General features: G+C 39.7%; 1 protein-coding gene across 1 annotated transcript in view; it reads left to right on the top strand.

The window, feature by feature from the left end:
* CRYBG3 (crystallin beta-gamma domain containing 3) overlaps positions 1-12,559 on the top strand; it is an 82,903-nt gene that overhangs the window by 53,995 nt on the left and 16,349 nt on the right. Inside the window, exons 13-17 of the mRNA XM_019470818.1 lie at positions 1,415-1,557; positions 3,713-3,839; positions 4,827-4,859; positions 8,824-8,933; positions 9,434-9,560. Of these exons, the coding sequence (XP_019326363.1) occupies positions 1,415-1,557; positions 3,713-3,839; positions 4,827-4,859; positions 8,824-8,933; positions 9,434-9,560 (540 nt within the window). The remainder of the gene's footprint in view (positions 1-1,414; positions 1,558-3,712; positions 3,840-4,826; positions 4,860-8,823; positions 8,934-9,433; positions 9,561-12,559) is intronic.

Raw genomic sequence — 12,559 nt, 5'->3', positions numbered from 1 at the left:
AATCTGAAGCTGCAGTTGTTCATGATGATTTTGCCAGACCTGGCACTTTAATTTCTAGTGTATACCTGAAGTAGTTGCAACTTTTTAAATAAATGAGAGGAGGAGATGGTCAACATAGTAGGAAAACCAGTTTTACCACAGAATTTGTTCCGTCACTTTTCAGTGTCCTGTACACAATGCAGAGAGGTTGAGCCACATCAAGTGTTCGTTCTAAAATTGGTTTGCATTATTCATTGTGATTGAATGCTGTGCAAAGGCATGGTACCCTCTAAAGAGCCTGTTTGATCAGGTTCACCTGACCAAATGAATCTGGCTGCATGATTGGCCTGGCCTTAATTTCTAAGTGTTTTTTGATTGTTGTAAGTCTTTGTTTTCTCAGTGTAGCCTTCAGCATACTGCTTCTGGTTGGTAGCTTGTAAGTGCTACAGCAGCAAATATTTAGTGTAATAATTCCTGTGATGGTGTCCTCATATGTTTGTGAATCTGTGTCGGCTCCTGTATTTGCTCGATAGCCTTTTCTCTTGTTTGCAAGACTTACTTATTTTCAACTTATATAACGTTGCTGAATGTTTCAGAAACACTGAAATTGAATTGAGTTCATGCTTTTTGTTAAAAGTTAAAGGAATAAAATGAATGGATTGTTGTTTTCCATTTTCCCAAGCAGTGACTGAACTGTGTGCTTAAAATTGCTAAGTGGTTAAAAAGTTGGAGATTTGAAACCCAAATTCAAATAATCTGAAGCTGTGCAAGTAATCTGATCAAGCAGCTATGCTAGTTGAAAGCATAAAGCAATGTCACACAGCTATGTAAGAGAGAACATGATAGTGTCATGCGGGATTTATTTTATAGCTGTAGTGATTAGTCATACAATGGATGTATCAAAAAACTACAAACCCCTTGTGCTGGAAAGGTGATCTTGCCCAGTCTTTTCCTCTCCATGATTATTGCCTTGTCGCTGGGAAGGGATGAGGAAGGAGAACTTGAAGTAAAAGACTATGGTCATGGTAATGCTTGGAGTAGTCATTTGTTGAAGCTGTTGGAAGATGAATGCTAAATCCCCAACCCTTCTCTGGGATCTCAAAGATAGATGAATGCTAAATCCCCAACCCTTCTCTTTTCCACGCAGGTATCTTTGCACTCTGTCATCCTCATAGAGGAAAGGATGGTGCTCAGGGGCAGCAGGTTCTTCCTCTCTTCAGTGGAAATCACTGAAGGCCATATCAGATTGCCAGGCTTCCAGCTAGGCACTTCAATGCCAAAATATCCCATAAAGATCCACACAAGGGACCTAAGTCCCTTCGCTGCTTTATAAAATGCTATCTTTCAGGCTACAACTCTTTTCCAAAATGTTTTATGTTGTGAAGTGTCACTGAGTTGTGACAGCCTGTCTTCTAATTCCTGTGCTGTCTCTTAGGATTTCATAGAGTCATCAGTGGCACTTTTTCAGTCTGATGATGAAGATGGCAAAGCATTAGACATCGTCAATGAAGAAATCCCTGATTTGGAGCAGGGTGGATTTGGCCCAGAGACGAGGTCAATTCTTGTGAGAAGTGGAGTGTAAGTCTACTGAAATATATGGATGGAAGTATTAAGTATTTTTGTGCACAGTTGGGTTTGGGTACATCTTTGACAGAATATATTTCACATGGTACAGGTGGTAAACATTTGGGGGAGAACAATGTTTCTTTCAGTTTCCTTGGTAAGTGGAAGAAAAAAAAAGAAAGATCTTAGTTTTCTCTAAATCTCATGCATCCACCTTGATTTGGATCTGGGCATTCTTGTTACTAGAGAAAGCTTGTGGTGTCCCTCCAGAGGTCTCACGGACTGTAGTTTCATGATGCAGGAGCTTTGGCAGTAATACAGAAGAGGGATTTTAGGTATGTTAAGAACTGGGATACCTTTTGGGACACGTGGAGCCTGTACAGAAAGGATGAGCTGTGCCTTATTTGTATTGAAGTCAGGCTGCTGGCACTGAGAATTAAAACACTTTTTAGAGAACTATTTAAACTAAAAGCAGGGGGTTAAACCAACAGGTGTGGAAGAGTACCTGGTTCAAGCTGATACAGCCTACAGGGTGGACTCTGCTAACTTTCGGTGTGCATATGTGAAGTCCAGGAGGAAAATAAAGAGCACAATTGCAATAAATAAGGAAGGTAAATGAGACCGCCTGCAATGTCTGTCGATGGAGATACATGGTATTAACTGATGGAGCAAGGACAAAACTTAAAAGTGCTAGAAGCCTAAAAAATAGTAGGGGGGAACTAGAATGCTTGGCATGAAATAACAGCTCTGATATAGCAGATACCACAGAGATTCACAGGAAGGATAAGCAGAGGAGCTACCAACTCTATAGGAATGGTAGAGTAGGCTATTATAGGCAAGGGAGTGGTACTGTACATGAAGAATGATATCAAGTGCTAAAACATAAAATACGTTATGGGAAAAGAGCACTATGGAATCATGTGGGTGGAAATTCCAGACTTTAATAGTAATTTTAAAAGTGCAGTATTAATGTTGTCATACCTACCCTAATGGTGATGGTGATAGGGACCAGCAACCGTTAAGTGAGACTAAAAAAGCTTCAAACTTAGGACAGGTAGCAACAGTGGGGAATTTGAACTGCTCACATAGAGACTGGATATTAGTGTCTCATGAGGATGAGATACAAGGATGAAAGACTGGGACTCAATTTGGAGAAGAGATGGCTGAGGAGGGATATGAACGAGATCTGCAAAATCCTGAAGGTGGTAGACAAGCTTAATGCAGCAGCGTTCACAGAATCCTGCATGACAACAATTGGGGGATGCTTTACAGAACTAGCTGAAGATTGCTTTAAAACAGATTTAGAGGTGGGCAGCAAAAAGCCTTTCTTAGACCGGAGGCAGTGAATTTCTGGAACTTGCTGCTGAAGGAGGCTGCGGTAGCAGATAGCACCAGGAGGTTTAAAAAAGCATTAGACAAATTAATGACGAACAGATTCATAAGCGGGTGCTAAAAGGACTAGGAAAGGAGATGCCCTCTAATATCCCTAATATAACAGTCCCAGGTGCTGGGTGACTAAGAGAGGAACGCGCCACCAAAAGCAGCTAAGTTAGTGGCGTCTCTCTAACTAGCCTCCATCTACTTCTGCCAGTGCCAAAGAGCATGTGCAGGTCTAGAGGCACCCTCGGTCTCATGTAGTTGGGGGTTTCTTTCTTCTTAAATCGCAACAGGGAAAGCAGGGTGGGAGAAGCTTGAACTGCCAACCATTGCAAGCTTTTGCTTTATCTCCTCTTACCAAGGCTTCCTCATTTACTTCTCTTTCTTCTTGCACCATTTTTCTTAAATCCAACTGGAAAAGTTGGAAGAAAGCCCTATCTGGGGGGATGCTGAACAGGTAAAGATTCAGCTGAGAGAGATTCAAAAACTTGTCAGTTAAGTGTCTTTCCTCTGGGCTTCTAAGCAAGGCATCATCTCATGCTGAATGTATATTTGATAGAAAAGCAGAGACCCAAAGTTGTGTGTTTGTCAAACTAGTGTTTGCAAAGTAAAAGCAGAAAATCAAGTGTGTGACAATTATGCACCTCTCATGGGGTTTAATGTTACGCTGTCTGTCAGATGGACTTACCAAGAAAACTCCAAAGAAAATTGTTCTATTTAACTCGTTAGTATTTTCACTAAACTGCACAGAAAAATGTGATGTTTTCAGTTTAATTTTTGTGTCATTCTCCAGGTGGGTCGCATATCAGCAGAAATATTTCTGCGGAGAACAGTATGTGTTGGAGAAAGGAAAATATAAATGTTTCTTCGACTGGGGAGGATCTAGTAAAATCATCATGTCAATTCGACCTATTAAGTTGGTGAGTTACCAGAACTTGTTAAGGGGAAAACTTAAATGAGACCTTTGGAGTTCAGAGCTTACAATAATGTTATAATGTGGGCTATGCTGTTTAATCAATTTATCTGTTTACTTGGAAACAATTTAAAGACCCTTGTGAATGACATAGTGAGTCTCTTCAGGATGGAGACTGAAATGGATGCTCTGGATCTTTCTATCTGTTGAGAAAATTGTCAAGGAAACTTCGTAAGAAGAACTTCCCTTTGTCAGACTGCATTCATGGAAAGAATAACCTGGCCTGGAAAGATTAATTTGCCTTGAAACATAGTAATTTATAATGCCTAATTGATAATGGATATAAAAATACTTGAGAATTTATCTGGCCCATATTGTTGTTGTATAATAGAGGTCTGATTTTTTTTTTTCCTTATTTTAATGCTAAAATATTTATAATACATATAGTGAATAAAGACAGGAGATACTTTTAATCCATAATTAAATCCAATGTAGTGCAACTTGCCCAAATAGATTAGTGCCAGAACTGTCAAAACCCTAATGCAAAACAAAGACAATCCTCAGTAATAAGTATATAATAAATGATACTACTGCACTGAAAATAGGAGAGGAACATTTAACCTTATTTTGAAGAACACATATTGAAAGAGGTGTCGCAGTCTTCTGTTGGTTTTAATTCCATCTTTTTTTCAAGAACTAGACTCAAAAATAAATGCAGAAACATTTACGTGGACTGTAATCCACATTATGTGAACTTGCTGATGCAAGTTCTCTGTATGAATGGCACTGAACAGTCAGGCAGGTAGTCGTGAGCTTACAGGCAGCTGATGGCAGAGGCTGGGGAAGAGAATTGTGTCAAGAGCCTGGGAAGTGTGGTTTTCTCTGCTCTTGAGTTCATAATTAACAAATTTCAGGCACTTGACATGTCTTCTAGGAAACTAATTGTAATTAATTGTATTTATTTATATGCATGTGTATATATTTATTATTGCAGGAACCGCTTGGAACAAATGAGCCTCCACATTTGGTATGTTGACATTATATAACAGTGTCTAGTACTAAACTACATTTAATAATTAAATACAGGTAATCTTGAATGTCTTGCTTTGTTACTTCAGATGATATCTCAGTATTATCATCTCCATACAGCAGACCATTGATGGAGGAAACTGGTAGATGTCTAAAGGTTAAGTTTGCTAATGTTCTGCTCTTTGCTTTGTTCCAGATCATACCCTTTAGTATTCTGTCCTTAAAAATGCAAGCAGTTCATCAGGTTTTGAGTGACTTTGGGTCTCTATAGCTACTTATTTTCCTCTTCTTTCCTTCCTGTTTCTGGAAACTCACTATCACGTGCATTCATCCTTCTCTTTGTGGCATATTTTCTTTCCAATATTTTGCATTGTATCTGGTTTGTCACTATCTTGTTCGCGTATGAAGTGAAGAAGAAAGTATAAACTGCAGAAAATTGAACTGCAGTCTTCAAACCTGCAGATGCATCAACAGGGGAAGTTGGGTTTTTTTAGTCTTGTGTGTATGCTGGTAGATCTGCTTTTCGTAGTCTCCCAAGCATGTACAGCTGCTCCTTAAGGAGTAGGCACCACTTGCTCCATGCTTCCCTTTTCCTCACAGTAACATATGACCTTAACTGAACACGTCCTGATTATAATAAATCCATGACAAATCTCTTCTACAGTACATTCTGACAATTCCCCTGAAAGTTGTGTCTAACTTGGTTACAACTTATAAAGAGAAAACAGTCCTTATAATTCACTTTTAGTCTCAAGAACGAGTTAGTTTAGGGTTTTACACTTTTGGTCCTTATCTTACAAGGTTATGTTCCATTAATGTACCTTTGTGATATCTTTCTAAAACAAAAACCTGCTCGAAGTGTTTGTGCTCATCGCCAACTATGGTCTGTCTCTGTCGCAACAGGGCTCTCCTCCCTTCCTGCATTAGTTCTTTGTTTTCTCTTTTTCTGTCCTGGAGTGTGCTGCTAGCAAGGGTGACGATCTAAGTGGTTACATTGCTCTCTCTATGACATGCTTTTAGTTAAGCAAGTTTGGAAAACTTTATTTCAAAAAACATGACATTTTTTCAGACAAAAGAGACTTTAGAGCTCAATGGTTCTGTCTCAGAAAACTGAAGTATTTTGTCATCTGGACACAATTTTGCTCTTTCTTGCTTGGATGGGTATAATAGCTGTAAGCGCGTGGGAAATACATTGTGTTACTTAGCAGGTTGACCACACCCTTCTTTTTCTCCAAGTATTCTAGTTCTACAATTTAATGATTAACCCAGGACTACAGGAAATGTTTCCTGTCTGAAGACATAATTGGTGTATTATTTTAGTCTTAAACACTGATTTCCTGCCAGACCTATTCATATGGCAGTTTGCGGCCAAATCCAAAGACTTGCAAGTACGTTCACAGTAAGGCCTTGGTAAATGATACCAGATAAAATAACCGACTCAGAAGAAACCGGTGCGATCCAAACAGTTGAACATAATTTTCTCTCCATCTTCAACTCTTCCATTTTTTTCAGGATCTCCCAAAAACTATCGAGTGCTTTAATCCAGGTTTGCAGACCTTTAAGATCAATTCAAACCTTTGAAGTTTCAATAAATTGTGCTTTACAGTCTTTTTATTTCCAGTAATATGTGGAAAAAAACCCTGTGTGTGTGTATATGCAGTCACCTTTAAATACTGACATGTACTAGATTGTGTTTTGCCTTTTGTGTTCTCTAATAGCAGTCTTAACACCATTTGTAAAAAATACTATCCTAATTTATCACAATCCTGGTTTTCACAGGATTCTGCCCTAAAGCTAGGAAAGGAAGAACATCATTCATATTGCTACGGTTCTTTTAGGAGGGGAAATATTTTGAGTAAGTTTTTGTGGGAAAACATTTAATCACTTAGGATAAGTAAAGGATGGTCTTTAGGATAAATATGAAGAATTTCCCATTCAGAGTAAAATAAAAGTTTCCGTGTACGCAACAGTCTCTTAGTTTGGAACTTCAAAGCATGGTGCGTATGAGTTGGCAAATCCTTAAGCATCTTAATGTTTGACCCTTGTATAAGCCGTATACCGGTTATTTTGAATGATTATACATTCTTCCACCTTTAATAAACATATGTCTGAGCTAAGGGAACTGTTTTCACTGTCTACAAGAGTGTGTCTGTTTTTTCACTTCTGTTTTTAGTTGCTCGTCAGAAATTGAAAAGCAGCTACATTTTCCTAAATCTCTCAGTAACTCCCCTGACCTTTTCCTCCTGCCAGGCTCCCTAATAAACAAAGTACATATAATGTAAGAATGCCTGAAATCACCAACTCTAAAAAGCCATTCATTTTATTTATTAAAAATAAAACTTGGTTTTGCCCAGCAAGAACAAAGCCTCTTTCAATAGCAGCTGACTTGTACGGATGATTTAGGAAGCAGAGATAATTGCTGTGATAACTTGTATTTGTATTTTAACATGCTGTCCGTTGACTTTTTGGGAAGCAAAACCTCGTATAGTAATGTCAAACCCTGACAAAGTAGAGATAGCTGCAGTTTGAGACTAACTGCAGATATGCAATGTTTTCACTAAGAATCAGTACTTCACCCCAGCTTTTGTCAAATGAAGACCATCGTTCATTAGTAGGTATATTCTGTATAAAAGTGAGTTACAGATCTTTTTTAAAAGCCTTGCATAGCATCTGGCTTACGTAAGAAAGACTGTATATATATATTCCTTTATAAAGAGCTTTGAGATACGTGGGTAGAAAATACTATGTAATTACAGTTTAAATAGATGCTTTGTGACATAGCAGTGCAATTACATTTACAGAAAAATCAGCTACACTTTATTCATTATATTGTAGCTGATTTGTGTTCTCCAATTTGCAGTTACAGCATGTAAGGCCAGGTTAAGCCTTTCTTGTTCTTTCTAACAGGAAACATACCAATTTCTTTTAAAAACATAGACTGAGCTTTTCCATAAAATCATTTGCTGATACTTGTGTTTGGCCTTCTCGCTCTGTACTGGCAAAAGCATTTGATTTCTTTTCTTTGGCAGGAAGCTAGGCCAATTTGGGGCATGAAGGGGAAAGTAGCTCTTGCAACAGCCATCGTGGTTTTCTTCCATTACAGAATATGAGCTGTGCTCTTGATCCAGTTAAATTTTTCATTCTTTTCCAGCCTCTCTTTCAGGCTTTAAAGTGAAATTCACCTCAGTTACACAGTAGCAGCCCAAGGGTACAGAATTCTAGGCGACTTTGCTATAGATCATAGGCTGTATCATGCTACTTTTTTTTCTTTTATTTTTCTTTTTTTCTTTTACTGCAACACTTTCAACCTTACTGCTTTTTCAGGGTGAATTGATCACATCTTACTGGTGGGGTATGGCTCAATGTGGCTTGAAGTTCTTCACCATGGCGTGTGAAAACAGCTTAGCTGAACTTCAGAAGTTCATGGTGCATCTACCAAGCTGTACCCGGTTCCCCCAGAAACTCTTCTGCTAGTTCTTAAATGCAAAACTACCTGCGATCGCTGTGGTCACAGATTTCAAGGCACTTTGTCAACAGTAGCCTTGTATGTTTTGACCAACGCTTCCCCGTCCTGTTTTGAACACTAGATTGCTGAGCTGTAGCAAGAGTTAGCTGCAGTTCAGGAGTACTTTGGATGGAAGATAACGTCCTTCAGTCCTAGCCTTCTCTTTTTCTCTGGGCCCTCTCCTGCTGCAGTTGAACTTATGCTTGATACCACTGCCTTAGCATCACTGGGAAGCATCCTGTACCAGGCCCAGAGATGATAAAACACTTGATCTTTCTAAAAATAAAGCAGCTGTAGAAATGTAAAAGATTCCTTAAATGAGAATTCATTCTATTTATTGTATCTTTGTGAATTGAATGGATACTTCTCTTAAGAGCACAGCTGTCTCTGTTTACATTAATGATAATGTGTTTGTTTTCCTTCTGGTCATTGGTTTTGTTTTGTTTTGTTCTTGTAGCTCAAAGCTTTCAGTAATACACATTTCCAAGGAGCATGTATAGATTTCACAGCAGAAGTTTCTGATTTTACATCATTCATACCATGTTCTTTTAAGGTTCTTCGGGGATGGTAAGTCTGTTGTTTTACATGCCATCATTTTAAGTAATATGAAAATTTTTTTAAACTCTACTAAATTTCAGACAGCTGAAAAGTGCGTAACACATGCCCATCACATTCCGTCACGTCTTAGACTCTTTGTCTTGCAATGCATCTCAGTAACTGTCGTCCTGTCATTGGTTTGGGTAGTATGCATTTTGCTTTCCCTGTGGGAAGTTTGCGTAGTTACTGTGATTCTTTTTTTAACTCCAGTTAGAATTTATTCCAGATTTTGAGAACTTGGTACAGTAGAAGTGTCTGCACTCCACTCGCGTCGTTTGATTCTGGAACTGAGATTTCTGTACCACATGATTTGATTTTGCTGCTTTGGTTGCTTTGTCGCATAGCCTTTCAAGTCACCTTACTTTTAAGCTTAAGAAGAACAAACAAATTTTTTATTCCTTATTTCCTTAGCAAATATTAAAAATAAGCAGCTAGAGCAGCTGATCTTTTCTGTTACATTATTCTTGCAGTTGGCTCCTGCGTTACCAAGGGGAAATCACTGACAATCACTGTGTACTGGAAGAAGGCCTCTACGTTGACCTCAGTTCCTGTGGCTGCCCGACTGCTACAATCAAATCCCTCAAGCCTATTCAATATGTAAGGACTTTATTGAAAAAAAAAAATAACGTTTTGGAACTCTTTTCCTAGTCAGATGTCTGAAGCAAGTGCTTGCACTGAACAAACTCCCACTCAGGGAAAAGAGTGAAGTTTGTTTTCTTAGCTTACGGGATTTTTTGGGTTTGGAACAAGCCAGGCTGCATGCATGCATGCACATGGTCACTTGTAGGCACACGCACTTGGGTGTTCTGGGCTCAGAGTTGCTCTCTTTTGTATGAGTTGCATTGGCTGGCATTTTTCTGACTGGTCTTTATAATACAGCTCAGCAAGCTTAGTACGCAGTGAGACATTTTGTCACGCCATCTAAGCATACAGGGCTTCTTCTATTTAGGCCTACAGCCAAGGTTCAGTCTTAAAGCAAAGTACACACAGAAGACATGAAAATTGAAGTTAAAAGGTAGCATATACTTGCCATAATGCTGTTTAATTTACTAACTGTTTTACAGAAATATAAAAAAATATTTCACCTCCTAATGGCATCTCAAATCATGGGTCAATAAAGTGGTATAATATACCACGCATGTGGCCTGTGAGCTGTGTATGACACATCAGATAGTCCAGTCCAAAGCGCATGTGGCCATCCTGTCTTGGTGACTTCTGAGATACAGGACAAGTACTTATTACACACGCATATAGTCTTCATGTGACTTTCAGGTCACGCTGGTTGTACTACCCAAGCATACAACTTGCAGTCAGGTGACCTATTGTAGCAGTAAGGTGTGATACGAGGTCCTTTATGGCCAGGAGATTGGACAGGAGTGCATGGTACTATCCAGTACAAGATAGATACAGCCTTTTGTACATCCTATTGTAATCCTGCACACGGGACATATGCCTCTGGAGTCTTGCTGTCGTGTCTGTGCCTTCTTCCCATATCTTGGTATGCTCCTGTGCAAGAGCATCAAAGATAAGCTGGCCATAACGCTGTTGGTAAAAGAGAAGCAAGTGGCTGCTCTGCCCGCTCCTCTCTAGCACTGACCAACTTCTCCAAAACTCTTCCTCCTTCCCTGTTTACAGAACACAAACTCAGTCTAAGTGATGTCTGCCCTTCAGCGTAACTCTTGCGAAACTAGACTTTGAAGATCACTCAATTCACTTTTCTTCAAGTATTAAGTCCTTTTTTCCATTTGTGAACAGATTAAAAAAAAAAAAAACCCAACCAAAACAAACACACACACACACTGCCCCCCTCCCCCCAAAAAAAACCCAAAACCAAACACCAAAAGCCATGGGCATGGTGGGTAGGATGTACAACTCGCATTTGAGAGCTGGTCTTTTCACTAGGTTACATAGATACAGTGACTTCAGTGGAGCTGTAGCTTCCCACCTGCTGTGAGCCTGGTTTTCAGATTAAAGATCTCCTTTTCACATTAGGCTTTTGGACTCTGCTCTGCTAAATAAAGAGTGAAGTTTTGACGTGAAATGGTAGGTCTCATCCAAATCCCCCAGCCTGTAATCTCACAGGGGAGTAACTATGCAGTTTGGCATAGTAGGAAGCTACTGGCAGCCCTTGATTACTGAGGGCCAAGCCCTGGGAGAAGTGTGTTTGGCAGGCTACGTGTGGGAAGCTTACACACATTTTCCTGTAGTTTGTAAGTGTCTTGCACATCTTAGTTCAGTTCCTTTCTTGCAAATAGGAGCCCTTGTATTTCACAAAATTGAGGCACTAAACAGCAGAAAATGCTATTGAACCACACCTGTTTTACAAATAGAAATGCCCTCATCAGCCCCTAACACATTGTGTATGTTAATCGAACAGGACAGTGCTCAGAGGCATTGTGTAGTACAGACGTGATGTTAAGCACACAGCAGTTAAGTTTGGTCAGTGGTCAGAAACAGCCGTAGTTAATTCTGTGCATTGTCCACAATGCGCTGTTCTTGGAACAGAGCCCTTTTTATTACAAGATATTTCTGTTAGCTCATTCAAGAGAGCAGCGAGCGTATTCCCAAATGGAATTGTTGTATAGGTTTATTGAATTCAGTTGTGACACTGGGAACCCCTTCCATTATTCGGCTTTAAATACCAGCCCAATTTCAGACCTAAGGTGTGTATCTCGATAGCTCACGTGTAAGAGGGAGAATGTTTAACCCCGACACCAAGCCCTGAATGTGCATTGTCTCCTGCTCTTCTTTAAGTGAGATGTATTTGCTGCAAGTGTAACTGTTGGAAGGACTGTCACGCCGGGGGGAGCCGTGTATTGCTTCAGCGTGTGAGGTTTCTGCATCCCAGATGTTGACTAGAAGTAGAGGCCCATGTGTGGCACTGGCAGAGGGGAAAAAAATATGCTTTTAGCAGTACAAAGGACTCATAAGGCTAGCTCGTTACCAGCCTTTGAAAACAGTCCAAGTCTGTTGACTGTTGTAGGTGTGGTCCAGCTATATATATTTTAGAAGTAGATTGTTTCAGCTAGTCCTTTGGGATAGGAGAACAAATCCGCTGGAGGAAATGGGGACACGGGATCTGGACATTCCCTTTCTAATTTGCAAGATTGTAATGGTAATTAACTGTATGTTACCTTGATATTGTACAGCTGAGTGAAGTCCCAACTCTGGGCCTTTATCTGTAGGATGTATGTAAGAATATAAATTCTTTGTGTGGGGCTAACTCCAAAGTAGCTGTGAAACATAGCACTCAGCACAGGCCACTGACACCTGTGGGGTGTGCAGCTTGGCTGGGCATCCACACCAATTTCTGCACGTGACCCTGAATCAAGGTTCCCCTTTCTGTTCCTATCTGTTCTAGTAACTAAAAGGAACATCTAGCAATGTTTTTGTTACTGCATGTAGCAATACCTTCAGTGTAACTTTTTGAGTTCTCACTTACAATCTGTAACAGTTTTTTGAGGGGCTTTTTGGATGTTGTCAGCTGCCACAAGATTTCTGGGCTCTCCATTTTGGAAGGAGTGTTTGAGGGTTAAAGTTACGTATTTGTAGTGCTCCTTCATGGCATGGATGTGCTTTTGTGACCTGATGGAACA

This window comes from Aptenodytes forsteri, unplaced genomic scaffold, assembly GCF_000699145.1.
Source record: "Aptenodytes forsteri isolate BGI_AS27 unplaced genomic scaffold, ASM69914v1 Scaffold287, whole genome shotgun sequence".
Lineage (NCBI taxonomy): Eukaryota > Metazoa > Chordata > Aves > Sphenisciformes > Spheniscidae > Aptenodytes > Aptenodytes forsteri.
The sequence above is the reverse complement of the archived record's forward strand: the minus strand, read 5'-3'. Positions and strand labels throughout refer to the sequence as shown.